Source organism: Dasypus novemcinctus, chromosome 30 (assembly GCF_030445035.2).
Source record: "Dasypus novemcinctus isolate mDasNov1 chromosome 30, mDasNov1.1.hap2, whole genome shotgun sequence".
In the NCBI taxonomy this organism is placed as follows: Eukaryota; Metazoa; Chordata; class Mammalia; order Cingulata; family Dasypodidae; genus Dasypus; species Dasypus novemcinctus.
The window spans coordinates 29,008,111-29,035,420 of record NC_080702.1 but is presented as its reverse complement, the minus strand read 5'-3'; the positions used below and the strand labels follow the sequence as shown (position 1 = coordinate 29,035,420).

At 54.8% G+C, this 27,310-nt stretch overlaps 3 protein-coding genes and 1 long non-coding RNA gene across 4 annotated transcripts; 1 reads left to right on the top strand and 3 right to left on the bottom strand.

Annotated features, from left to right (window-relative positions):
• Positions 1–2,359: 2,359 nt before the first annotated feature.
• On the bottom strand, positions 2,360–5,811 carry DAND5 (DAN domain BMP antagonist family member 5). The gene is made up of 2 exons (XM_058290312.1): positions 5,503–5,811; positions 2,360–2,608 (listed from the first exon to the last, which is right to left on the bottom strand). Exons 1-2 carry the CDS (start codon positions 5,809–5,811, stop codon positions 2,360–2,362), a joined length of 558 nt encoding a protein of 185 aa, XP_058146295.1.
• A 7,921-nt stretch (positions 5,812–13,732) lies between these two features.
• LOC111759865 (uncharacterized) lies at positions 13,733–18,767 on the bottom strand. The gene is made up of 3 exons (XR_002793723.2): positions 18,638–18,767; positions 16,812–16,965; positions 13,733–14,823 (listed from the first exon to the last, which is right to left on the bottom strand). It is a non-coding gene; the product is annotated as an uncharacterized lncRNA (long non-coding RNA).
• Positions 18,768–18,831: 64 nt separating this feature from the next.
• GADD45GIP1 (GADD45G interacting protein 1) lies at positions 18,832–21,868 on the top strand. Its single transcript, XM_004476024.3, has 2 exons — positions 18,832–19,197; positions 20,493–21,868. The coding sequence occupies exons 1-2, from the start codon at positions 18,848–18,850 to the stop codon at positions 20,803–20,805; spliced, it is 663 nt and encodes a 220-aa protein (XP_004476081.1). The 5' UTR covers positions 18,832–18,847; the 3' UTR covers positions 20,806–21,868.
• RAD23A (RAD23 homolog A, nucleotide excision repair protein) lies at positions 21,293–26,793 on the bottom strand. Its single transcript, XM_058290556.2, has 9 exons — positions 26,597–26,793; positions 25,069–25,230; positions 24,721–24,899; positions 24,527–24,582; positions 24,250–24,377; positions 23,905–23,983; positions 23,655–23,785; positions 22,144–22,308; positions 21,293–22,055 (listed from the first exon to the last, which is right to left on the bottom strand). Exons 1-9 carry the CDS (start codon positions 26,666–26,668, stop codon positions 21,942–21,944), a joined length of 1,086 nt encoding a protein of 361 aa, XP_058146539.1. The 5' UTR covers positions 26,669–26,793; the 3' UTR covers positions 21,293–21,941.
• Positions 26,794–27,310: the final 517 nt, after the last annotated feature.

Here is a 27,310-nt window from a genome sequence, read left to right as displayed (position 1 = left end):
AAAAAGATTAATATATACTCATTAAAGAGGGGAAAAAAAAAAAGAGAGAAACACAATGAGAGGCACAACAAAGCAGGGAGCGGAGGTGACTCAAGCAATCGGGCATCTTCCTCCCACACGGGAGGTCCCAGGTTCGATTCCCGGTGCCTCCTAAAGAGAAGACGAGCCGACACAGCGAATGGACACAAGAGAGCAGACAGCGAGGGCAAGCAATGGGCGGGGTGAGAGGGCAAATAAATAAAATAAATCCTGAGAAAAAAAAAAAAAAGAATCCAGAGTCTAGAAACCAAGACGTGGAAACCTTCAGCACAGAATTCAAAGTCTGCCTGAGACCGCAGCCCCCCAACTCCTGGGAATCCTGCAGATTGGAGTCAAAGCAGTGGGGGGTGGCGGGGGGACAGGAGCAAAACCCACAGTGGCCCCCCAGCCTCTCCCAGCTGCTGCCCCTTCCCGGCGTTTACACACTCACACACTCAGCAGCATGCTACACACGGCGTGCAACAGTCCAAACGTGCAGCCTTGCACACCCCTGCCACACGCTTGCGCTGCGACACACGCCATCACCCGAAGACACCCCACACGCGTCGTCTGGGCTCCCCACTCCATCTCAGAGCTGCTCCCCCAGATCCCCACCCAGGCGCCCAGACACAGAGAGGCACACAACCTGCCCCCCACCCACACACACACACACTCCCAGCCCTGCATGGAGGCCGGGCCTGGCAGGCGCCTGCCCGCGCCCACTTACTCACGCGCGCTCCCGGCAGCCCAGAGAAGCCCCATGACTTGGCAGCCCGCCCCCCCCCCCGGCTCCCCCCCTCCCGGGAACGGTACTCCCCCCCCAGGGACGGGGCGCGCCGCACGCCCCCGCGCCCAGCCCCAGCCCTCCCTCCCCGCCCCTCCCGCGCCCAGCCCCGGCCCTCCCCCCCCCCCCCCCCCCCCCCGCGCTGGCTGGCGGACTTTAATACAGATGCCAAGCTCATAATTGTAACTGAGGGTGACAAGGTCACCTTGAGGCCCAGATGCTCGCGCTGTGACAGATGGCGCTGGCAAACCTGATTAGCGGCCCCCGTGCCAGCGCCTGTGGCACCTGCATCCCCCGCCCCTCCCCCCCCTGCTCCCCCAGCCCTCCTTACCCACCCATTCCCGGGCCTGGGGGTGGGGGGCCGGGGGCCGGCTGGCACTGCCCGGGAGGGGACAAGGAGGCCTCCGGGGGCCCCCCTCCCTGGCACCGAGGTTCCCAGCTGGCTCCCCCCCCCTCCCCCAGGCTGGCAGGAGGTGGGCACAGCTGAGGGGGCGCGTGGGGGGAGCCGCCAGGGCTGAGCTGCCCGCTTGGACCCAGCCTGGGGTTGGGTCCAGCAGACGGCGGGGGGTGGGCGGGCAGGGGGTCTCCCCCCACCGGTCCCTCACGAGCCCCCCCCCTTCCCCCACTTGCGCCCTTCCGGCACAGTCTTGGGAGCCTCGCGTCCTGCCCATTCCCACCCTGTCGCGGCCCCGGAGCGCGGGGTCAGAGGTCGCGGGCTCCCACGCCCCCCCACTGGTGCATCTGTTTCCTCAGGTCCCTTTACCTGGGACCTCCCTTCCTGCGGCAGGAAGGGGGCAGGGAGCGCCGCGGGGAGGGCGACGGGTGAGGGGGGGGCATTGGGAGGCGCCACATGTCCGCGCGCCTGTGCCAGACGGGCCCATCTGCTCGGGCTCTGGTTCCAGCCGCCCAGAGCCGCCCCACCGCCCTCACCCAGCGGGGGCCCCCCAAACCCCTCTGTCCACCCCCTCCCAGGACGAGAGACACAAACGCACGACACAGACACAGCTGGGCTGGGCCGATCTTTATGGGACCCACAGAAGGCCACGCTGGGGCCGGGTGGGACGCCCGGGTAGGGTGGGGGGCTGCAGGTACCTCCAAGAGAAGGGGCGGCAGCCAGCACGCGGGTGCACTCCTGGAGGCCCCAGATTCTGCCCCTGTCTGTCTGCCTTGGTTTCCCGGTACTCCTGGGGGACCTGGGGGGGGGGGCAGGACTTTGTCTCCAGGCCTGGGTGGGTCTCTCTGTCCTCCCTGAGACTTGGGAGTGTGTCTCTGGCTCATTTGGGGAGAGGTCCTGCCACCTGGACAAGAGATGGCGGGGCTCGGGCCTCAGTTTCCTCATCTGTAAAATGGGGGTGCTACCGACGCGCATCTCACAGGGCTGCCGTGGACTGCGCGCGGGAGACGCTCGGCTCACTAGGGGTTCTGGCCTTGGGGCAGGACCCCAGGGTCCATTCGTCTCCGGTGTCTTGACCTGGTATGTGTCACCCAGGTCGTGTCCCTCTCTGCCTCCCCACCTCCCCGATGCGCGCGTCCAGGGGCCCAAGCCCGGTTCCGGGCTCACAGCTTCGAGCTACACCGACACCCCTGGACCAGCGCCGCGGACGTCTTGACCCGCCGCCAGCGGGAGGGCGGGTCGCCCACCCGGCACCGCAGGACCACGGGCACCCAGCGCCGGCGAGCGGGCACGCAGCCGTTGCAGAGGGCGAGCGGGCCGGGGTCCGAGCCGGGGACGAAGAGGGAAGAGCAGCGACCAAAGCAGAGCTGATTGCGGAGGCGGGCGGCCGTGCAGCCGGGCCGGGAGATGACCTGCAACCAGAGGCGGGGAGATGGCGTCAGGGCCGTGGACCCCAGCTCTCGCACCCACCCTTCCACGCACGCCCACCCCAGGCTGCCGGGGTTCCCGATTCTGCTTCGGCCCGCCTCCCGGCTGTGTGACTTGGAGTGAGTGGCTCTACCTCTCTGGGCCTATTTCCTCCCCAAGTTTCCCCGCCCCCCCCCAAAAAAAAAGGAAACCTTCTAGGTCTTTCAACAGAGGGAATTTAACAGAGGGAATTGATTGCTCAAGAATACAGCAAGATGGGTTACAGGTATAAGCAAGTATTCTGTCGGTGATGGATAAATGTGAACCCCTTACGTGATTCCTCTCCATAGAGGTGGGTCTGTCAACTCGCCCCCAGATCAAAGCCTTTCTCTGATTAAAGCCTGTGCACACACACCCCAGAGGCTTCTCACCTGCCTTAGGGTAAGATCAAGTAGTTCCCTGCCACCCAGGAGCCCTGAGTTCTGTGCCCCCTCCCCTCCCTGCCGTCACCTCTTCCCTTTCTCTCACTCCAGTGCTCCTTGATGTCCATCCAAACTCCCTCCTGCCTCCAGCCCTTTGCCCCGGCGGTGGGCGCTGGGAGCACCCTCCCTGGAGCTCAGAAGCTTCCCCAGGGGTAAACCACACACACAGGCAGGCACACACACAAGCACACGCACCTGCCCTGCACGCAGCGCACACACAGGCATCTCGGTAGATCCAAGTCTCGTTCTGCACACCACTCTGGCCACGGGCAGGTCTGTGTCCTTTCCTTGAATTTGTTTCTATTATTCGTTTATTTGAATTTGTATTGGAATTGGCTTATCTTTGTTTCTCTTATTTGCTTCTTTGAAATTGTATTTGAATTTGTTCATCTTTGTTTATATTATTTGTTTGTTTGAACTTGTATTTGAATTTGTGTTGGTACTTGGATGTGTTATGTTCTTGAATTTGTTTATATTATGTGTCGATTTGAATTTGTATTTGAATTTCTGTATATTACTTGTTGATTTGAATTTGTATTTGACTTGGTTCCTATTTGTTTGTATTACTTGTTTATTAGACATTGTATTTGAATTTGTATTTGACTTTGTTCATATTTGTTGACATTACTTGTTTATTGGCAATTGTATTTGAATTGGGTTTGAGTTTGTATTTGAATTTGGTTCTGTACTTGAATTTGTTATTGTCTTGAATTTGTTTATATTATTTGTTTATTTGAATTTGCACTTAATTTGGTTATATTTGTTTATAGTACTTGTTTATTTAAAATTGTAGTTGAATTTGTAGTTGAACCTGTATTTGTACTTGAATTTATTGTCTGGAATTTGTTTCTATTATTTTGCTTATTGGAATTTGTATTTATACTTGAATTTATTTTCTGGAATTTGTTTCTATTATTTGTTTATTTGATTTTGTATTTTAACTTTTTGTTTATATTCCTTGTTTATTTGAATTGCATTTGAATTTGTTTTTTACTCGAATTTGTTATTGTCTTGAATTTGTTTATATTATTTATTTGTCTGAATTTGTACTTAATTTGTTTATAGTACTTGTTTATTTGAAATTGTATTTGAATGTGTACTTGAACGTGTATTTCTCCTTGAATTTATTTTTTTGAATTTGTTTCTATGATTTGTTTGTTGGAGTTTGTATTGGGTGGTATGATTGACCGGAAGGCAGGGAGGTCCTGCCGTAGGGGCTTTGTAAGAAGATCTAAGGCTGGCTGAGATTCGCACACACGGGACTCTCCGGGTAAGGCTGTGGGGCTGGGTCCCCGACCCGGGGGTCTCTTCCTGGCTGTGGGGGGGGTGGTGGTGGCAGCCCTGTGACTGTGAAGCGGCAGGACCAGGATTCAGGCCAAAGCAACCTGGCCCCAGGGCTGTGCCGTCAACCCCACAGGGCCCGGCCTCTCGGCCAAGGTTTGCTGAATGACTAACAGATCAACGGGCACGGTCCCGTCAACCGTTTTCCAGAGGTGGTAGTCGAGACGCAGAGAAGGGAAGCCGCCGGAAGCGGGAGTTGAGCCAGACACACCCGGTGGAAGCCTGGGCCTCAACTTCTGCTCTGATGGAGCGCCGACTGTATGCAGCCGGGTGAGCGGTCCCCAACTCCTTCAGACTGCTGACCACTGCTGAAGAGGCAGGTGCTACGGGTGCTCCTTTATTCACTCAACAAACACTTACCGGATACCTGCTGGGGGCCAGGCTCTGGGCCTGGAGATGGCAACCCAGAAGCGAACAGAACAGATAAAAACCCACGTCCTGGGCTTACGTTCTCGTGAGGGATCCAGACAAGAAATGCCACAATAAAACTAAGCACCGTGTTGCAGAGAGAAATAAAGCCGGAAAAGGGGGCTGGGGTGGGAGGCGCTGACTTTTTAAACAAATAACATTGGAAGAGAAACAAGGAAGGAGGAGAGGGGAGCCACGGCGCGCTCTGGAGGGAGAGCATGCAAGGACAGGAAAACAGTGCGTGCAAAGGCCCTGGGGTAGGCGCAACCTTGGTGCGCCCGAGAGAGAGCAAGGCAGCCCTTGTGGCAGGGGCAGAGGGGAAAAGCGGGAGGAGGTGAGGGGGCAGGGCCTGGTGGGCTGCGTGGAGGACTTTGGTTTTTTGCTCCGAGTAAGGTGGGAGTCATGGAAGGTTCTGGGGAGAGGAAGGAGGAGGGTGCTCTGATTCAGGGGCTCACAGTCTCCTCTGGCAACTGAGTGGAAAATAAACCCTGGGGTGGGTGGGGACAGCGGCAGTTAGCAGATGCTGGAGACAGGGAGAGGCAGGCGCTCAACCCCCAGAGCTGATGCCCGGTTAGACAAAAGAAGAAACCGAGGCCCAGAGACCTTGAGGTGGAAGGGGCAGGGCTCGAACCCCGGTCTGTCCGAGTCCAGAGCGCGCACCCGCTTACCTGAGTGAAAGGCGTGGCTTTGCAAGACTCCCGAGCCACTTCCTGGGGGGCCAGCGGCAGGGCCACGGTGGGACCCCACTCCTGCCCACCGGGCAGCCTGTCAGGACCCCACCGCGGGGCTCTCTGCAGGCGCAGGAAGGCTCGCCAGCTGCCCAGGGCGGAGGCCGGCCCCGGGGGGCCCGCCGCCCGGGGCTGGTGGGCAGGGGCCCCCCGGGGCCGAGCTGGGGGGCCCCGGGGTCTCCCCCAGCCTGAAAGCAGCTGGGCCCCGCCGAGCAGGCTCAGAAGAGTGGCTATCTGGCCGAGGAGCATCTGTCTGTCCGTTTGTCGATCTCTGCGGGAAGGGGCTCAGGGTCCTGGGCAGCGGACCCTGCTGTCTGGCGAGTGGCCTCTGGGCTCTTCGGATCGTCTTTAAATCGCTAGCCTTCCCCCGCCCCCCCCACGTGGGAGGCATAGCTGGGAACCTGCAAGCAGGGAGGAGAGTAAACCAGACCCTGCTGAGTTGTCGCCCCGCCTCCCAGGCAGGCAGGGGGAGCAGAGGGCTGGGCCTGCCGGCCTGTGGGAAACGCAGGTCGAATGATGGGGAGGGGGGCTGAGGGCATAAACGGCTGAGGCCCCCCCCATTCATTTACCAAAATCAGGCTCCGAACCGGGCTTCTTGGGTTCGAATCCCAGTCTTGCGATTTCCTGGCTGTGCAACCTCTGTCTAGCTGCTTACCCACTCTGGACCATCTCTGTGAGATGGGCAGTACCTAATACCTCAATGAGACAATTTATGGAAGGCATGTAAAACTGAAGCTGATACAGAGCAAGCACCAGAAGCCAGCAGCAACGCACATTTCTGCTTTTTCCTTTGCTTCTTTATTTTTAAATTAGCATCTATTTTTTACTTTACTTCCTTTATTTATTTTTTTAATGTTTAATTGCCTTTTTTTTTTTTTAAAGATAAATAGATCAGGGAAGCGGTCGTGGGTCAACTGATAGAGTGTCCGCCTACCATATGGAGGGTCCAGGGTTCAAATCCAGGGCCTCCTGACCCGTGTGGAGCTGGCCCATGCGCAGTGCTGATGCGCGCAAGGAGTGCCCTGCCACGCAGGGGTGTCCCCACGTAGGGGAGCCCCACGCGCAAGGAGTGCGCCCGTGAGGAGAGCCACCCCATGTGAAAAAAGTGCAGCCTGCCCAGGAGTGGCACCGCACACACGGAGAGCTGACCAGCAAGATGACATAACAAAAAAAAGGGACACTGTTTCCGGGTGCCGCTGACAAAGATGCAAGTGGACGCAGAAGAACACACAGTGAATGGACACAGAGAGCAGACAACAGGGGGGAAGGGGAAATAAATAAAAATAAATCTTTAAAAAAAAATAGATCACACAAAACTTCCTTTAGCTCTAATTTAGCATCTATTAAAGGCCAGGCCGTGGGAATACGGAATGGACAAGACGGGGGAAAAAAAAGAAAAGAAAATAGATCTTCGCTGTCACACAAAGCCGGGACACAGACCAAAATTCATAATTCAGGTTTGAGAGTGTCAGGGGTTAAGAAATTAAAACGGATGTGCTTTAGAGGGGGCGGGCCGGGGACTCCCACCCGCAGCCTGCGGGGCCAGGGGTGGGCTCCAAGGAGGTGACACTTTTGCAGAGGCCTGAGATGATGGGGGGGAGACCCTGGGAAAAGCAAAGAGCAAGGGGCCTGGGGGGGGGGCGGTGGAGGGGGGGGGGTGGAGGGGGGTGAGGGGAGGTGGCCGCGTCCCAGGTTTTGGGGCCCTGGAGGCATCTGGGGGGGGTGTCCTGGCCGGGACCTGGCACCTCGGCGGCCCGCATCTTGCACCCAGGTGCAGAGCTGCGAGGCTGGGGGGGGAGGGGGGCGCCCTGAGAAGCGGCGGGACCTGCCCTTCCCGCGCCGCCCCCCCCCGCCGGGGCTGCAGCAGGGCGCGCGCGCCCTCTGGCGGCGGCTCTCGGCACTGCGCGGCGGCCCCACCCGGGCCCTCCCGGGCGCCCACCGCCACCCGCTCGTCCCCTCTCGTTGTGTGACCCCCTCCCTGCACATCTGCGATGACAGCACATCCGTCCCCCCTCCCAGAGGCACCCCCTCCCCTAATATGTCACGCCCTGGTGTCCCGGATCCTGCCCTTGCTCCCATCAACTATTCCCTCTGCAGCGGCCAGAGGGCGCCGGGCAACACCAGAGTCAGGGCCCGTCCCTCCTCTCCCCAGAACCTTCCATGGCTCCCACTTCCCTCGCAGCAAAGGCCAGTCCCCGCGCACCCTGCGCCTTCCCCTCCCTGCCCGCCTCTCCCCTTGCTCCCCCCAGCTCTACCAGCCCCCCCCCCCCCTCTTCTCCCAACTCACCAGGCATAACCCAATCCCATCCTACAATGCTGTACAGAAGACTGCGGAAACTCTTTAAATCCCAGCGAGGAATGTACCCAAGGCGGAATGGATTTAAGATCAGAACAGCATGTCTATTGAGGTAAGGGGAAGGTAAGAAAACTCAGCTGCCTGGATTTGTATTTGCATACTGAGCCTAGCAGGAAAGTTTTTCTGTTAGGGAGGGACATGCAAATGAACGGATGGGGTTGTGGGGAGAGGACTTTATACTTTACACATCGTTTTAACCTACGAGCGCGTTATTGTCTATTCAAAAAGAAATGTAAGACGAGGAAAAAGCCTTCCCCTGCCCTAAAACAGGCTTCCGCTCCTGTGTTAAAACACATATGAAAGCCAGCTACGCCCTTGCCCCACCCCTTGCTTTTCTTTTTTTAACGTTTTATTTTTAAAGAATGGCAAACCCTCAGGGCGGTTGCAGCAATAAGGCAAATCCCATACAGAGAATTTGGACATACCGCTCCCCCTCCAAACCTGCATGCAGCCGTTTTTGTTGTGCTGCGTTTGCCACATTCTAGCTCTCCATCTCTTTTCTAAACCTTTGAGAGTAGGTTGTGTAAACCATACTCCGTGAACGCTTACTACTTCCAAATTTATTTCCCGAGAACAAGGACATTCACTTACGTAACCATTTTAGGAACAGTTATCAAGTTCAAGAAATGTAACGAGGATGGAAAGTTTACAGCCTATACTCCATGCCCTTTGCTTTTTAAATGAATTATTTCGGGCATTCAAGTAAGTCTAGGTAAAAACAGAACACATACCCCTCTGTACAGTGACTCAGGGAGTCTGGGGTGGAGCCCGAGAATCTGCATTTCTAGCAAGTTCCTGGACGAGGCTGACTCGGCTGTTCCACGCTTTGAGACGGATAATATAGAGAGTGGCCTCGTTCTCTTTGTGTTATTTTTATTTTTAAAGAAGCTTTAGGTTGCAAAAATGTTATATCCAAAATATAGAGGATTCCCATATACCTCACCCCCTTCCCTTCCCACACTTTCCTCCCATTAACAACGTCTTTCATTAGTGTGGTACGTTTGTTACAATTATGAACCCATATTGAAGCAGTGCTACTAACCGAGGTCTATAGTTTACGTTAGGGTTTACACTTTGCACCACACGATTTTATAGGTTTTGACTGAATGTATACTGGTCTGTGTCTGTCCTTGCAATGTCACAGTTCCCATGTCCCCAAAATGCCTCCTGTTACACCTGTTCTTCCTTCTCCGTCTGGTGACCCCTGTCTTTGTATCAATGATACAAGCTCTTCCACTGGAAGAATAATCATAAGTCTACTTTAGTCCATAGTTGCGCTCCCCTCTCATGTTTGTTCATTCCTCAATCTTGAGGATTTGGGGATGGTGTGCCCGCTCTGCTTCCGATTGAGAGGGGCTTAGGACGGGTGGAACCGTCTAGCCTGCAGGTGTAGATACTCGCTGTGTTTTGGGATGGGCATTGTCCATCCTCTTCCTTTTGTTAGTTGTCCTGGGCGAGTCTGATGAACCGGAGAGTAGGTTGTTGGCTGCCACTCCGCTGGGACTCAGGGCTGTCGGTTATTTTTTTAAATAGCAATTTTATTGAGATATATTCCCATCCCATCTAAAGTGTGCCTTCAGTGGCTTTTGGCTGAGTCACAGAGCTGTGAATTCATCACCACCATCAATATTAGAGCATTCTCATTACTCTGAAAAGTACCCTCCACCCCCCCCCAGCAGTTACCTCTCAGTCCCTCTATTCTTCCCCTGCCATACATATCCACTAACCTAATACCATCCTCATTCTTTTTCCTTATTTATTTATTTATTTATTTATTTATTTAAGGAGGTACCGGGAAATGATCCCAGGACCTCACACATGGGAAGCAGGCTCTCAACCACTTGAGCAACATCCACTCCCTGTCCTCCTCCTTTTTAAATGACTGCATAACATTCCATCCAGTGCCTATTCAGTTATCTCCCTAATAAGTCCTCTATTGTTGGGCATTTTTTGGGTTATTTCCAATCTTTTCATTACTACAAGAAAGAAAGAAAGAGAGAAAGAGAGAAAAGTTCCATACAATGGATTACTATTTAGGAAAGAAAGAGAAAGAAGGAAAGAAAGAAGGAAAGAAAGAAGGAAAGAAAGAGAGAGAGAGAGAGAGAAAGAAAGAAAGAAAGAAAGAAAGAAAGAAAGAAAGAAAGAAAGAAAGAAAGAAAGAAAGAAAGAAAGAAAGAAAGAAATCCATACAATGGATTACTATTCAGGAAAGAAAGAAAGAAAGAGAGAGAGAGAGAGAAAGAAGGAAAGAAAGAAGGAAAGAAAGAAAGAAAGAAAGAGAGAGAGAGAAAGAAAGAAAGAAAGAAAGAAAGAAAGAAAGAAAGAAAGAAAGAAAGAAAGAAAGAAATCCATACAATGGATTACTATTCAAGAAAGAAAGAAAGAAAGAAAGAGAGAGAGAGAGAGAGAGAGAGAGAGAAAGTAAGAAAGAAAAAAGAAAGAGAAAAGAAGAAAGAAGAAGAAAGAAAGTGAGAGAGAAAGAAAGAAAGAAAGAGGAGAGGAAGGAAGGAAGGAAGGAAGGAAGGAAGGAAGGAAGGAAGGAAGGAAGGAAGGAAGGAAGGAAGGAAGGAAGGAAGGAAGGAAGGAAGGAAGGAAGGAAGGAAGGAAGGAAGGAAGGAAGGAAGGAAGGAAGGAAGGAAGGAAGGAAGGAAGGAAGGAAGGAAGGAAGGAAGGAAGGAAGGAAGGAAGGAAGGAAGGAAGGAAGGAAGGAAGGAAGGAAGGAAGGAAGGAAGGAAGGAAGGAAGGAAGGATTACTATCAGCCATAGAAAAGAAATGAAGTTCTGAAACATGCTACAAGGGGGATGACCCTGGAACATAGGGTGCTGGGAGTGAAAGAAGCCAGACACAAACGGCCATATGTTGTTCGATTCCAGTTATATGTGGCCAGAAAGATTAGTAGACGCCAGCCCTGGAGCAGGGGACAATGGGGAGTGAGTACAAACGGCTACACGGTTTCCTTCGGGGCTGATGGAGGTGCTTGGGAGCTAGATGGAGGTGACGGTTGCACGACATTGTGAGTGTACTAAATGCCACTGCTCTTGCTTGTGCGCTTTTAAATGGCTAATTCTATGTTCCAGGAATCGTACCCCAGTTGTGCGGGAGGGGGTGGGGGTTCAATACTGCCACCAATACTCGCGTTTCCTTTTGCGTGTACCCACCAAAGAGCCTCAACTTTCCCCTCGCCTCTCAGACAGTGCAGCCTGATCTCATGAATCTATGCATGAAATATTTATTTTCCAAAACACCTACGGAACACCGGGTCTTGGGGATGTGACTGGGAAGAAGAGGCCGAGTCCGGGCCCACACAGGGCTTGGTCTGGGTTCCTGAGAGCTCGGAATGATTCCCCCCATTTCCCAGAGGCCCACGCAAAGGTTTTCAGAGGCGGTGCTATCCCACGCTGTTCACTTAGCAGGATCCCATTTCCATAGCTATTGAATGAATGAATGAATGAATGAATGAATGAATGAGTAAATGAATTCTAGGGCACACCCATCACTAACTCCAGGGCCTGTCTCCACTGCCTTCTCGCTGATCCACTCAATCCTTCCACCAACCCGGCGCGGAGGCTGCTGCTCTCAGCCCGTGCAGATTTGGGATTCGCCCTGGCCCTGCCCGGCCTCTCCCCGGGAAGTGCGGACTCTTGAGCCAGGGGCGGAGTGATGGCTACCGCTCTCGCCATTGGCGGCCCACGCTGGACTGATCACCGCCGCCAGCCAATCAGAGAGGGGCTCTAACTCTGTCCCCGCCCACGCCGACAGTTACCTGCCGGAGCGCCCCCTGGCGGCCTTGAGGAATGGCCCCGGCCTCCCAGAAATCCCGCCTCTAGGAGGCCCCGCCCCCAGGAGGCCCCGCCCCCAGGAGGCCCCGCCCCCAGGAGGCCCCTCTGCCACACCCATCAGCAAGTAGTGTTGTCATCGTGTCCAAATATGTCCTGGATGTCCACTGCCACCACCCGGGGCCAGGTATCTCGCCCCTGCATACACACATAGCTGCCTTCTAACGCATCTTCCTGCTTCTACGTGTTGATACCCTCAGGGTCTTTTCCACTCCGCAGCCAGAGAGGAGATCATAAATCATATCCATCACGCCTTTGCTCAAAGACCTCGCATGGCTCCCCATTGCCCTGGGAATGCAATCCAAGCCCCTCAGGATGGCCGAAAAGGCCCTGCATGTGGCCGACCTCTGCCTAAAGCTCTCGTCTCCTGATCCTTTTCATTCACTGGTTGAGTGTGTAAGCCACAACAGCACTGGACGTCTGTCCCTGGAGAAAAGGCTGGGAAATTTTTGGAGCCCACACTGCCGGGGAAACTTCTCCACGTCCACACTGGGACACAGGCAGGGAGACAGACAAGTCGCGGCATCATTTGCCATCCAGAAAAAATCAGAGGGAGCGAGTGTGGCTCAGCAGTTTGAGTGCCTGCTTCCCATGTATGAGGGCCTGGGTTTAATCCCCCGTGCCTCTTTAAAAAACGAAAACAAAATAAAATGAAGAAAAATCAGAAAGCATTTCGATATCTATCAGGACAGCCTGAGCAGAATAACTATAGCTTACTCATACCATGGGAAAGTGGGTGAATGTAGCTGAAGTGATTGAGCACCTGCCTCCCATGTATGAGGTCCCGGGTTTGATCCCCGTTACCTCCCAAAATAAAACAAACCAACTCTCATTGGGGAGTGGATGTAGCTCAGTGGTTGAGTGCCTGCCTCCCACGTACGAGGTCCTGGGTTCATTCCTGGTACCAAATATATATATATATATATATTTGACTGCTAAGTACAGGAAGAAATACATTTTACGTGATAAACTAGCTGGGGCAGGTGGTATTTTCCAAGGAGGCCTCAGCCATCTCCCTGGCTCTATATACATGTAAGGGCCTTGACACTTGAAGGACAGGGGTCTCTGGCCTCTCCCCTTGAGCCTGGGCAAGCTTTGTGGCTGCCTCAAACAGCAGAATAGAGCAGAAGTGACACCATGTGACTTCCACGGCCCAGGCATAAAATTGCCATGAACTCAAGTCTTGCTCGCTTGGGACCCAGCCGCCATGATGGAAGGAAGCCCAAGTCAGAAACGCAGGGAGCCCACTGTGTAGATATTCTAGGCGATGGTCCAGCCAAGGCCCCAGCCAGCATCTGCGCATCTGCCACCAGACACGAAGGACTATGCCTCCTGATGTGTCCAGACTCCCAGCATCAAGCCACCCCAACTTTGGGTTTTTTCTAACTAGGGCCACAGGTATCGCAAACCAGAGACCGGCTTTCCCTGCTATGCCCCATCCAAATTCTTAATCGACAGCACCCGTGGGCATAATCCAATGGTTCTTTTTTTTCTTAAAGATTTAATTTACTTACTCCCCTGCCCCCTTGTTGTTCGCACTCCCTGTGTCCATTTGCTGTGCGCTCTCTGTGTCTGCTCGTCTTCTCTTTAGGAGGCACCGGGAACTGAACCCAGGACCTCCCATGTCAGAGAGAGACGCTCAATTGCTTTAGCCACCACAGCTCCCTGGTTTGTTGTATCTCTCATTGTCTTTCCTCTTTGTGTCTCTTCGTGGCGTCAGCTCACCATGCCTGCCTGTCACGCCAGCTCGCTGTCTTGCTCATCTTCTCCAGGTGGCACTGGGAACTGAATCCAGGACCTCCCTGTGGTAGGCGGGAGCTCAATCATTGAGCCACATCCATTTTCCCCAATGATTCTTTGAGCGGAGGTTTCTTAGCAGCAATTGCAACTGGAACTCCAGTATGCACATACATGCATGGGTGGTAACGCAACAGAAAGAAAAAAAATTACAAAACAATACGCGTGCTGCTTCTGGGATACAACCTGGCATTTTTATTCCATTCTGTTTTATTTCATTAACTCACCTCATTGATTTCCTAAATCAGTAATGGGCTGTGACCTACAACGTGGGAAACTCGGGTACAAAGCCGGTGTCTACAGGGATCAATGTGGAAACATCTAGAAAGCACGGGGTTGAGAGAGTTACAAACAAGTTGTTACAAAACTATTAGGTGCAAGTTAGCATTTAGGAACACCATGTTTGTTTGTTTTTTAAGATTTATTTTGTCACCCCACTCCCCCCCCGTTGCTGTCTGCTCTCTGTGTCCATCCACTGTGTGGTCAACTTCTCTTTAGGAGACACAGGGAATTGAACCTTGCTGTCTGCTCTCTGTGTCCATCCACTGTGTGGTCAACTTCTCTTTAGGAGACACAGGGAATTGAACCTGGGACCCTCCCATGTGGGAGAGAGGCGCTCGATCCCTTGAGCCACCTCAGCTCCTTGCTTGTTGTGTCTCTCATTGTCTTTCTTCTTTGTGTCTCCTTGTTGCATCATCTTTTTTTTTTAAGATTTATTTATTTATTTCTCTCTCCTCGCCCCCCAACCCTGGTTGTCTGTTCTCTGTGTCCATTTGCTGCGTCTTGTTTCTTTGTCTGCTTCTGTTGTTGTCAGCGGCACGGGAATCTGTGTTTCTTTTTGTTGCGTCATCTTGCTGTGTCAGCTCTCCGTGTGTGCGGCACCACTCCTGGGCAGGCTGCACTTTCTTTCGCGCTGGGTGGCTCTCCTTACAGGGCGCACTCCTTGCACGTGGGGCTCCCCTACGCGGGGGACACCCCTGCGTGGCAGGGCACTCCTTGCGCGCATCAGCACTGCGCATGGGCCAGCTCCCCACGGGTCAAGGAGGCCTGGGGTTTGAACCGCGGACCTCCCATGTGGTAGGCGGACGCCCTAAGCACTGGGCCAAGTCCGTTTCCCTTGTTGCATCCTCTTGTTGCATCAGTTCGCCACGCCTGCCTGCCGCACCAGCTCACTGTCTTGCTTGTCTTCTCCAGCAGGCACCAGAAACCGAACCCGGGACCTCCTATGTGGTAGGTGGGAGCTCAATCACTTGAGCCACATCTGCTTCCCCCTGTTTTAAATATATTGATTATATATTGTTTCCACAGATTCTAGGTAAGTTGTGAATGCATAAAGACTGGTCCTTCCAGAACCAGCTAATTTCAAAATGATTGTTACTCCCAAAAAGGGCAGAGAAGGAAAAGAGCGGTAGGGGAGGGTGGCGAGCTCACCCTCATTTGAGGGTCTAATAGTTACCAGTCAGGTTTCATTAAACGGGAGAAAAAAGAAAAACAAGAGCCGAGGCAAATGAGCCATCAGGTTAAATTTGTTAAATCTGAGTGTTGGCATAAATGCCTCTACTCTTTCATCTTTGTAGAATAATTCATGAACACTGTAAATACAAATGGACCAATCATCTCTCTGCAATACACAAGAATCTTGGGGGGGTTGTTCAGACAGTGAACTGGGGAGAGGGGAGCCCAGGGGAACTTAGACGTCTGGCAGTGATTCTTTCCATTTTATTTTTTTATTTTATTTTTTAAAGATTTTATTTCTCCCCATCCCCTTGTTTGCATTTGCTGTGTCTGTTCAACTTCCTTGTCTCTTTAGGAGGCACCAAGAGCCAAAGCTGGGACCTCTGATGTGGGAGGGAGGTGCCTAATCGCTTGAGCCACCTCCGCTCCCTGCTTTGTTGTGTCTCTCATTATGTTTTTCCTCCCCTCGTCTCTCTTGTTGTGTCATCTTATTGCGTCAGCTCGTCGAGCCTGCCCGTCATGTCAACTCACTGTCTTCTTTAGGAGGCACCCAGAACCTCTGCTCCCTGCTTTGCTGTGTCTCTCATTATGTTTTTTCTTCTTGTGTCTCTCGTTGTGTCAGCTTGCTGCACCTGCCTGTTCCACCAACTCATTGTCTTTAGGAGGCACTGGAATCCGAACCAGGGACCTCCCATGTGATAGGTGGGAGCCCAGTCACCTGAGCCACATCTGCCTTCCTCCATTTTATTTTTGCTTTTGAAGTTGTGAACTATAATAAATCCACCAAAAAAGTGTATAACAGTTACATACAACTTAAAAATGACTGCAGTTCAGGCATCCCGGTAACGTTCACCCGTTCACCCAGGTCCAGCAACAGAAAAGCGAATGGAATAGCTCAGTGAGCTGTTAGAAAGCAAACCCCTGTGTGTCCAGCACCCTGAGGCCCTCTCCTGCCCCTTTCCCCCACCAGAGGGGCCCTCCAAGCTGACTTCCAGAATGATCACTACCTTGCTTCTATTTATCATTTACCACTTATGGTTCATAAACACAGGTTTTTAAAACTTTACATATGGGAAGTGGATTTGGCTCAACGGATAGAGCATCTGCCTACCACATGGGAGGTCCAGGGTTCAAACCCAGGGCCTCCTGACCCATGTGGTGAGCCGGCCCATGTGCAGTGCTGATGCGTACAAGGAGTGCCATGCCATACAGGGGTGTCCCCCGTGTAGGGGATCCCCACGCACAAGGAGTGTGCCCCGTAAGGAAAGCTACCCCATGCAAAAAAAGCATAACCTGTCCAGGAGTGACACCGCACACACGGAGAGCTGACGCAGCAAGATGATGCAACAAAAAGAGACACAGATTCCCGGTGCCACTGACAAGAATGCAAGTGGACGCAGAAGAACACACAGCGAATGGACACAGAGAGCAGACAACGGGGGGTGAGAGGGGAGAGCAATAAATAAAAAATAAATCTTTGAAAAAAAAAACCAACTTTATATAAAAGGGACCATTTGTGTAAACTTTACCCAGTGATATAAATCTGCGTGAACTTTTACAAAAAGGAATCATTTGGGCCTGACTTCTTTCGTCCCACATTTAATTTGGGAGAAGCATCCAAGTCGCTATGTGCAGGTGTAATAGTTTCCCTTTCATTCCCGGGTAATATATATCCCATTGGGTTGAAACATCATGATTTAGGGATTCCTTCTACCATGGATGGACTGGGCTGGGAGGTACATTCACTTTGAGACTGAGGGACCTGGTGCTGCTAGAACCCTTCTTGTCAGGCTTCCTGGCTCACCTGTGCAGGCACACTGCAAACCTCTTGTTATAGTGTTGGATTGCTGCACCACCATCAAACATGGTAAACGTTTAAAAATAGATATAATGGGAGCGGATGTAGCTCAGGGCCTGGTTCCTGTGTATGAGGTCCTGGGTTCAATTTCAGGTACTGCCTAAAAGGAAAAAGAGAAAAATATATTTTAAACTTCTAATTTTTGTAGACAATAAAAAATAGATTGGAAACAGACGTGGCTCAAGCAGTTGGGTGCCTGCCTACCACATGGGAGGCCCCAGGTTTGGTTCCCAGGGCTCCTGAAAGAAGATGAGCAAGACAGCAAAGTGATGTAACAAGATGACACAATGAAGAGAGACAATGAGAGACACAACAAGTGGAAATGGAGGTGACTCAAGCCATTGGGTGCCTCCCTCCCATATGGGAGGTCCTGGTTTCCCTTCCCATGCCTCCCTCCTAAAGAGAAGACGAGCACACAAAGAATAGACAGCAAGCAGACAGCGAGTGCAAACAATAGGGGAGGGAGGGGAGAAAGAAAGAAATAAAAAATATATATTAACATTTTGCTGGCCAGCCTGCAAGCACTGCGGAGAGGCGACTCAGCAAGGTGATGCAGTACAAAAAAGGGAGACAAGTAAAAACACAGAAGAGTGCTCAACAAATGGACACAGAGAGCAGACAGCAAGAAAGCCGCAAGGGAGGGGGGGATAATATATATATATATAAACATTTAATGAAAAGACATAAATAAATATTCACAATAATATTTAAAATAAAATTTTAAATAATATTTAACTGCAATGTAAAATAAGTACTTTTAAAGAGGAATTGAAATAACTAGCTTATGTAAATAGATCATTTTTAAAAGAAAATTTTAATGAAATCAATAGTAACAAATGTTCCGCAAATGCAAGATGTAGGTGGTGGGATGCTGTACGTGAATCCTGTATTTTATGCATGATTGCTCTGTACACTCACAAATTCTCTAACAAAAATCAAATCAAATAAAGTATGTAATAAATATTTAGGTCGATAGAGTGTGTACTGAAACAAAATCTAAACACTTAATGTTTGCTTTGGTTTTTGTTTTTGTTTTGCTTTTTAAATTTTTTTTTGTCAGCAAATGCGTTTTTTAACACTCTTTAAAGTTAATAGATCACAGAGACTATTACATTAAAAAACATAAAAAACGTAAGAGGTTCCCATATACCCCACTCCCCACCCCCCACCCCATCATTTTTGTAAATCGTATTTTTTTTGAGGATACATACATCACAGAAAAAAATGTTACATTGAAAAATATAAGAGGTTCCTGTATACCCTCCACCCCACCACCCCACTCCTCCCACATCAACAACCTCTTTCATCGTCATGGCACATTCATTGCATTTACTGAATACCTTTTGGAGCACTGCTGCACCACATGAATAATGGTTTACATTGTAGTCGACACTCTCCCCCAGGCCACCCAGGGGGCCATGGCAGGACACACAATGTCCAGCGTCTGTCCCTGCAGCACCCCCCAGGACAACTCCAAGTCCTGAAAATGCCCCCACATCACATCTCTCTTTCCCTCTCCCTGCACGCAGCAACTACTGTGGCCACTGTCTCCACTTCAAAGCTACAAATTCTTCTAATACTAGTCCCAATCGTTTTATAGTAGAATTATCAGTAAGTCCACTCTAATCCATATGTTAACGTTTGTTTTGTATTCACATTAAACCAATACGTAAATGCACTGAAGACTGAAGTCATATTTAGCTTAAGTAATTATTCAAAATAAAACGTTTACACTTTAAAAATAACACACGAAATGCCATTTAAGTCTGTACCTAATTAAATCGTCCATACGGTTTTTACTTTATAACTACTTAAAATAAAACTTTAAATTGTCCGGGGAAAATATCACATAGAAAGGAGCCCCGTTCCCGCCCACCCTGCAGGCAGCGAGGTCGCCCGACCGCTCGCCCGGCAGCGGGGCCTCGCGCGCAGGCAGCGCCGTGGCCAGCCCGGCCGGCCCCCGAGGACCCCAGCAGGCCAAGATGGCGGCGCCCGTGGCAGGGGCGCGGGGCCTGCTCCGTCTCGCCGCGGTGCTCGGCCCGGGCGCCCGCGGTTACCGGGCGCCGCCGCCCCCGCGCCGCTCGCCGGGCCCCTGGTGGCCGGACCCGGAGAACCCGCTGACCCCGCGTTGGCAGCTCGGGCCGCGCCACGCGGCCAAGCAGTTCGCGCGGCACGGCGCCGCCTCCGGGGTGGCCGCCGGGGCGCTGTGGCCGTCGCGGGAGCAGCTGTGCAAGCTGGAGGCCGAGGAGCGCGAGTGGGAGCCGAGCCTGGCGGCCATGCAGGAGTCGCTGCGGGCGCGGCAGCTGGCCGAGGAGCGGGAGCGGCAGGCCAGGTGCGGGCCTCGCCCTTCACGCCCCGCCGCGCGCCCGTCGCGGGCGCCGTGGGCTGCAGATGCCCCCGCGTGCCCGGCTGGCTGCCAGGCAGACCCTCCCTTTGTCCGCATCTTTACCTGAAGGCCTATTGTGTGCTCGGAGGCTCTGCCCCAGGCGCTGAGGACACAGCAGGGAACAGAACCGACCTGAGCGTCCGAGGAACCTTAGGAAGATAAAACCGGGCGAAAGAGGGAGGGAGAGCGGTTTGGGGGGGGTTCATTTTTCTCCGAGGAGGTGGTATTTAAGTAGCGCCCTGGATGACCAGAGGCAGCCCTGGGGAGATGTCATCCCCACAGAGAGAGCAGTGGGTGCAAAGGTCTTGAGGTAGGAATGGGCCAGAAGCGACAGCCGGGAGGCCAGCGTGGCTCGAGCGAAAGAGAGTGGAAGGCATTGAGGACGTGGCGGGGAAGGGGAGTGGGTCATGCAGAGCCAGGGAGGACGTGGGCTTTGACTCCGGCTCTGGCTCCAAGCAGAGATGATACCTCCCTACCTCAGGTGCTCAGGGAGCCCTTTGGCAGCTGCGGTGAGACCGTAGGGGGCCAAGAGTGGCAGCAGGAAGCCGGGAGGTGGCTGTTGGGGACGTGGCTGCTGGCCTGGAAGCAAGGGCAGAGGACCGATTTGAATTTGGGCACTGGATACAGGGGGAGAGTGGAAAAAGGGGCCGGGCCAAGTGTGCTGCTGGTGGTCAACATTCTTGCCCTCCCGGCAGCTCTAAAAGGGAGACAGCCCCTCACGGTAGAGATGAGGACCCAAAGGTCTGGGAAAGGAGTGCCACTTACGCACGGTCACCCAAGGCAGTGGACAGTGGCCCTGGGATGTGACTCTACCTCAGCTGGATGACCCTGGCCTTTGATTCTCCCAGTCTCACTTTCCCCATCTTTCAAATGGGGCTACTGGTGGTAGCCACAGACTCAAAAGAGTTGGAGGAGAGTGTCTGTTTCTTGCTTTCGCTCCTGTGCCTGGAACAGGAGCTGGCATAGTCAGCACTCACTCATGTCTGTCCAGTGAAGAAGTGTGCTTATGTGGGGTTGGGTCTGCCCCTGGATGTGAACGGGCTTGGCCCACTTGCTTGCTCAAGGTCATATGGCAAGTAGGTTCACCTCTCCCACCCATCTCTTCACTTAGTGAGGACTTCTGGCAGCTAATGCCGGCACTTAGCCTTCCTCCCATATGCCACAGCTTTGCGGTGTGAATGGTGGGCCCTGCTCTCGCTGGGTGGCACTGCCCTCACGGTCACCCCCCTCCTTCCACGTAGGGAGCAGCACATTGCAGAGTGCATGGCCAAGATGCCCAAGATGATCGAGGACTGGCGGCGGCAGAAGCAGGAGCGCTGGGAGAAGGCGCAGGCTGAGAAGGAGCGGCGGGCGCGGCTGCAGGCGGAAGCCCAGGAGCGCCTGGGCTACCAGGTGGACCCGCGGAGTGCCCGCTTCCAGGAGCTCCTGCAGGACATGGAGAAGGAGCAGCGCAAGCGTCTCAAGGAGGAGAAACAGAGGAAGAAGAAGGAGGCACGAGCTGCCGCGCTGGCTGCTGCCCAGGACCCAGCAGCCTCTGAGGCCCCCGGCTCCTGAGGCTCGTCCTTTCCCAATAAAGCCTGCTGCCCAGCTGGAGAAAGTTCTGTGCTTCCAACGCTTTCAGGCTGCCCCTGCGCAGGGCTCCTTCCCCGCCACCTGTGGCCAGGGAATTCCCCACCCAGCTCTGCTCACAGGGGCTCTTGGCCCTGCCGACCAACTGGGGACGAGAGCGGGATGTGATGGGGAAATAATGGAGGAGCAGATGGCAGAAGAGAAGAAGGCTTCTGTTTACCAACATTAATCTCCAGTAATTAGCCAATTACCAGGGGGGAAGTATAGCCAAAACAGACTGCAGTGACAATGGGTGAGGGAGGGGGAGCCCTTCCAGAGCTGGGCCAGGGCCCACTGCCCGGGAGTGAGACAGCTTCATGGGGAGAGAACCTGGGGGGGGCCTGGCCTCTTCTCGCCATCCCGTATCGCCTGCACCCAGGGAGCCCCCAGACAAGCCAGGGTGGGAAGCCCCAGCAGGAACGGACCACAGGGCTCGTTTTTAAAACTTTATTCACTTCAAAACCTTTTTCATAGAGACAGTTCCATTTTGGAGGGGGAGGGAGGGGTGGACTCAGCCTCTAGAGGGCCCTGATGTGACCCCTCCCACTTAGCAGAACCTTCTGGACCGCCTCCCCCTTGGCAGAGATGCTCGCTGAAGGCAGGCTGAGGCCAGAGTGAGGCCCCTAGGCGCTCAGCCCACGTGGACAAATTTGGGCCAGTGCAATGGAGGATCAAAGTTTGGGGTTCCAGCTTCCCACTCAGCCTGGGGGGGGGGGGGGGAGGCAGGAGTTGGGGGTTGGGGAGGCAAGCAGCCGCCTCACCATCTGGCTGCAGGGAGCTGGGACAGAGGCCAAGAGGGGCCCATCTGTCACTTCCCGATCCTGCCAGCTCCTTCCAGCAGGCTGGGGTGGGGAAGGGGGGACAGCTGGCGGGCCCGGGTCTTTTCCGGGCCGAGATGGTTAACGGGGAGCCACTTGAATAGGGCAGCAGGTTGGGGTGGTTTTGTTGTTTTTTTTTTAATGGTTTTCGATTTTTTTTCCCACTTCTTAAATAAACATGAATATATATATATTTTTTTCTTTTATAAAACTTTTCGAGGAGGGGGAGCGGGGTGGGGGGGTGGGCGGCCTGGCCTCCCCGCGTCACTCGTCGTCAAAGTTCTGACTCAGGAGGAAGTTGGCAGCCAAGTTCTCGTTTTTTTCACAGGCGAAGTAGGCCTGGATTACCAGGCTTTCTGGGAAACCCAGGGCCTTTAACTGCGGGAAGACAGATAGAGGTGAGCGGCAGAAGGCCGGCCGCGCCCCCCACCCCCCCACCCCGAGGGCCCCCAGCCAGGCCTCCTACCCTCTCTATGGCTTCTTTCTCCTGGGGCGTGACCTGGATGTAGTTCATCTGGGGGGCCTCCTCGCCGATGGCACCCACCTCGCCCTCCACGTCCGAGATGTCGGCCAGCTCCCCAGGGGGCTCGTTCAGCATCTGGATGAACTGCTCCTGGTGCCGGCTGATTTGCTGTAGCAGAGGGAGGGGAGGGGACAGTGACCCACGCCCGGTGCCCCTCATGGCCCTTGCTTTTCCACTCAGCAGGTGCACAGACAGCGCATGGTCTGGGCCAACGCCACCGCACAGTGAATGAGTAGGCACAGGCCAGGGAGAGAAGGGCCCTAAGCAAGTAGGTGAAGGGGTGAGACCGCGGCAGGTGGCATGCCGGGAAGGATGGAGGGGCTGGGGAGACCGCGCTTCGTATGGGCTGAGCCCAGGGGACAGGGAGGGAAGCACATCTGGGTGAGGCTGCACCTGGCAAACTCCATTAAAGAAAGGACGTGGCAAGAGTGGAGTGAATGAGGAAGAGGCGGCGGAAGAGGCACAAGGGAAGGAGGCAGCAAGAGGCAGGCCCGATCAACCTCCGTGCAATGGAAGCCATGTGTCTGCGTGACAGTCCAGTAGGAGAAAGGAAACCCGGTGTGTGAGACATTTCATGAGGCTCGCTCCTCTACGGGCTGTGATAAAATTCTGGCTACTTTTGTGTGGACCTGACTAATTTCACAATAAAGCTTTAGTAATCTGGCTCTCGGGTAGAAAACGGAATGGGGGGGCGTGAAGGAGCAGTGGTCTGGGAAAGGCAGGGGTCCAGGTGAGGGGGTGGCAGCCCCAGGGACAGAGCAGGGGCTGTCCTAGAACCGACAGGACGGGTGGATGGCCTGTGGGGGGCCTGGAGCCTGAGCAACCACAGGCCGGTCCTGCCCAAGGCAGGGAGAACCGAGGGAGGAGGAGGCTCGGGGAGGGGGTGAGGGTGGTGGGCGCCTGCGCTGGTTCTGAGGAAGACTTTGATGCCCAGGGAGTACACCCACGGGGGCTCAAGCCAGCCGTGGAGGAGTGTGGAGGGAGGGCAGGTGAGAGGTGGCAGCACCAGCAGGACACCAGAGCCGCGGGCTGTGGAGAGCCCCGGGGGGGGGCCCCTGTGCTCTTCGCGGCCTCCTCAGGGCCCTGCTCACCCCAGGTGCCACGGCCCCTCTGCCTGGGAACGTTCCAGGGCACCGCCCTGCCGGCCTATGGTTATTTACGAAGCACCCGCTGTACGCGGAGCCGAGCCACAGTCACACAATCCCGGCCACGTGGGCTGCGGAGGCTGGACGCAGACCCACCCCGCCGCGAGGGTGCCTGGGTAACTGGCAGGCTGCTCTGGCCCCTGGCGTGTCCTCTGGCCCCTGGCGTGGGGGGCGGTGACAACAGCCCGGGCACATCCACGGACGGTCGGCAGGATTACAGGCAGCTGTGGGAGTCACAGGTGGCCTACCAACCCCGCTGGGGCAAGGCCTGCTCCCTGCCGGGGCTCCCTCCTGTCCCCAGACCTGCACCTGCAAGAGCTGTGGGTTCTCCTGGCCCAGCTGCTGGAGCAGGGCGGGCAGCAGCGCCGGGTTCTGCTGGATCACTTGCCGCATGTTCTGGAACTGAGGCTGGTCCCGCAGGAACTCCAGGGGGTTCTCTCCTGCTGGCCGGCGGGGGGGTGTGGTCTGAGACCAGGGGAGACCGCGAGGGGCAAGGGCAGGGTCGGGCGCCCTGAGGGCACACACCCCCCCTCACCGCGCTCACCTCCCCGCCCCTCACCTGCTTCTGTAGCCGGCTGCTCTGACACCTGGCTCTCCTGGACGGAGCTGTGCTCTGGTTCGGGGCTCCCCGGAATTCCCTGACAGAGATCCCGTTCAGTTCTAATGCGGAAACCTCCTGTCCCTTCCCAACACCCCCGTGCCCTGCCCTGGTGGGAGGTGGAGAAGGCCGTGGCCCTGCCCGCCTCGGCCTGTCCCACTGCCTGTGCCCAGCCTCCTACAGGAAGTCATTCCTGGCAGGAAGCGCCCCCCAGTCTTGTGGGGGCAGGTGCTGCCTTCCCGCTGGCCTGTCGGGGGTGCATCCTCCCTTCCAGGCCTCCCTGGGGAGGCAACGGCCCTGCCTCACCGTGAGCAGGTACTCCACGGCCCGGTGGGGGTTGTTGTAGCTGGCTCTCAGGGCAGCCACGACCCGCTCCCGCTCGTAGCCCATGGACATGATCTCTGTCAGCATCGTTTCGTACTCAGAGCCAGTCACTGTGGAAGAAGCGGCCAGGCCTGTGTCACCAGGCGGAGGGAAGGGCAGCGGACAGGCCCTTCCACACCCAGATAAGGCCCAGTGGGGGGGGGGATGGGGACAGGACGGGGCGCCCTGGTGGCCGCCACCCTGGGGCCCGCCCACCCACCTAGCGTGGAGGCCGCGTCTTCCTCTCGCCCGCTGCTACCTGAAGAGGGAACAGAGCTGCAAATTCAAGAGAGAGAAATCGGACCCTGGCTTCTGGCGGCCTGCCCTCCCCCCAGGTGCCTGGGGCCACAGGGTGGGCGCTGGAATGTGCCGGGAGGCCAGGGTCCAAGCTGGCGCCACTACCCGCCGCCTTACCCCGAGATGGACTCCGGGGACGTGGTGAGGACTGATTCCTCCGATGGGCTCTTGTCCTCTCTGGTGGTCGGTGGGGGGTGGGACATGCCGGAGGCAGGGGCGGGAGGGAAGGTGGCGGACTCCGGGGCAGTGGTGGGTGACGTCTCTGGGGGTGCCGAGGTGCCGGAGCCAGCTTTGGCCTGTGGCAGCCAGGAAAAGGGAACGGGTGTCAGCACTCCTATCGAGCCCCGACATCCTGCCCCGTCAGGGCTCCGCCCTGACTGTGGCTAATCTGTTCTGGGCACACAGGCCCCTTCGCCGGTTTTGCGGCTAATCCACGCGCTCCCCCAGCTAGCACCCTGTACCCACCTTGGTCACCATGACAACCACAAAGTTCTTCTCATCGATGCGATAGTCCCTGATGGGGACGTCGTCGCTCAAGATCTTGCCAGCGTAGATGAGCTTCTGTCCAGCCACGGGGAAGGCATCTCGGCCTTTCTCGGCTTCTATCTTCTCCTTTAATACCTTCACCTGGACAAAAGGTACAGGCAACCATTGTAAACCCCAAGATTCCCTCTTCTCTTCTCATATGGCAAGGGAGAGACTGCAAGCTCTAATGACAAAGGAGCTGGGCCTCACGATCAAGCAGGCTGGAGTTGAATTCCTTGAATCATCCCGCCACTCCACGGCATGTTCAGTGAGTGTCTACACATGGGAGACATTCACTAAACACTGAGGTCACAGCAGGAAATGAAACCCAGCACAAGTCCCTGTTCCCATGGAGAAAACAGTATAAGGAGAAAAGAAAGAAATCAAATACATATTTTATATGGTACGAAGTATGAAGAAAAGCATAAAAGAATAAAGAGAAGAGAGAAGCGTCCTGTATTCCCTGCTGCTGAGCTTGGACAATCAGTCGCCAGTATTTACTGAGCCCCCTAAGTTGCCAGGGTGTCTCTAAATGTTTACGCATCACACTTTCTAAGCCTCCTAACCACCATTCAAAACAGCTATCGTTGTTTGCCATTTTTAAAAACTAAGATTAAATAGCCTGCCCAAAATCAAACCATTCAGCCGTTCAAAAAATCTGAACCTGTTTCCTTTACTGGGAAGAGTGGATTTCAGTAACCCTGTCACAGCGTGAGCTGAGCAAACAGCGTCAGCTGGGTTAGACATCCAGTATGTATGACTTTCCTAAATCTTTCAACTCAAAAGGTAGCATCGCGTTTAAACCCTGGACTTTTCACGGTGAGGCAGAACGGAACCTGAATTCCAGCTCTGCTACTTACTTGCTGTGTGAATATGGCAAAGATCCTAAACTCCTGGGTTTCCACGGCCATAAAATGGGGACAGAGTTCCCAAATGACAGGCTTGTTTTGCAGATTTAGTAAGATTTGCTAAGACGCTCAGCGACTGATCATGAATAAAACGCCAACAAGCACCGGCGGCCCAAACTATCCGATTGCGACCGTTTATCATCACCGTCGTCGCCCGTCACCAGGCGGCATCGCCCGGTTACCGCTCCCAGACCCAGTCACCGAGATCCCGAGAAGACGCCCGGAGAGCTGGGGACACGGAGCCCCGGTCTCGGAGAACGGGGTCGGGCCGGGGATCCGAGCCTGCGGCTCCCGCGCCCCGCGAGGTCGCTGACATTGGAGCCGGGGCCCGGCGGGCAACCCGGAGGTGGGGCCTCGGCCGGAGACGGACCCGAGACTCCGAGGGCTGAACCCGCGTCCGTGGGGGCGTGGCGGGGGGAAGTCGGGCGAGGGCGGGAGGGGACAGGACCCCCCGGCCAGCGCCGTGCTCCCCGCCCCTCCCGCCGGAACCCCGGTCCCCCCGCCCCCACCCAGGCCCGGCACCCGTCGCTCCCGCCCCCGGGCCCCGCCCCGGTCCGCACCGTCTCGTCAGGCTCCATGCGGATCTTGAAGGTCTGCTGCTGCAGCGTTTTGAGCGTGATGGTGACGGCCATGGCGGGGCCCGAGCGACGCGGCGGCCCCAGGATCCTCACACAACATGCAACTCACGCCGCCGCCATCTTAGCGCCCAGCCGCGGCGCGTGCCGACCGCTTCCGGGGCAGACGGGGCGCGCGCCCCGCGAGGCCCGCCGGGACATGCGCACCAAGCGCGCCCTCGGGCCGGGCATGCGCAAACCCAACCCGGCGCCCGCGGGAGGCGGGGAGCTCCTTGGGCAGCGCCAGCGGCGGTCACGTGGCTTCCTGCGGGTGACGCCATGCCCGCTAGCGGTGACGTCATGCGGCCACAAAATGGCCCCGGCCTCCCCGCTTCCACGCCTCAATGAGTTTCGGTTTCCTTTGACGGTGGAGATGAATAAAACTCATGAGCTTATTAGATATTTGTATTTCTAATGCGAAATCTGTAATTTTTTTTGCCTGTTCCAAATGAGTTTTGTATTACTCTGGTCTGGCCACTCTGGCAGACGCTACTGTCAAATTACCCGGGATTGGAAAGGATCCTTGGAGGATCACCAACAAAGAAAAAAACACTAAAAACGAAAGTCATTTGGACTTGGAAGAGGGATACTGGGGTCTCCTGTGTCCTCATTCATTGACGAGGAAGAGCTGGAATTGTGGCGTCTATTCCCTCCCCCTGC

Coding starts and splice junctions, on each gene's coding strand:
- DAND5 (XM_058290312.1), bottom strand. CDS start 5,811: ATGCTCCTCGGCCAGATAGCCACTCTTCTGAGCCTGCTCGGCGGGGCC. Junction 2,609..5,502: donor AAGCCACGCCTTTCACTCAG/GTAAGCGGGTGC, acceptor CTCTGGTTGCAG/GTCATCTCCCGGCCCGGCTG.
- GADD45GIP1 (XM_004476024.3), top strand. CDS start 18,848: ATGGCGGCGCCCGTGGCAGGGGCGCGGGGCCTGCTCCGTCTCGCCGCG. Junction 19,198..20,492: donor GAGCGGGAGCGGCAGGCCAG/GTGCGGGCCTCG, acceptor CCTTCCACGTAG/GGAGCAGCACATTGCAGAGT.
- RAD23A (XM_058290556.2), bottom strand. CDS start 26,668: ATGGCCGTCACCATCACGCTCAAAACGCTGCAGCAGCAGACCTTCAAG. Junction 24,583..24,720: donor TCCCCGGAGTCCATCTCGGG/GTAAGGCGGCGG, acceptor TTGAATTTGCAG/CTCTGTTCCCTCTTCAGGTA. Junction 22,309..23,654: donor AGAACCCACAGCTCTTGCAG/GTGCAGGTCTGG, acceptor CCTCTGCTACAG/CAAATCAGCCGGCACCAGGA.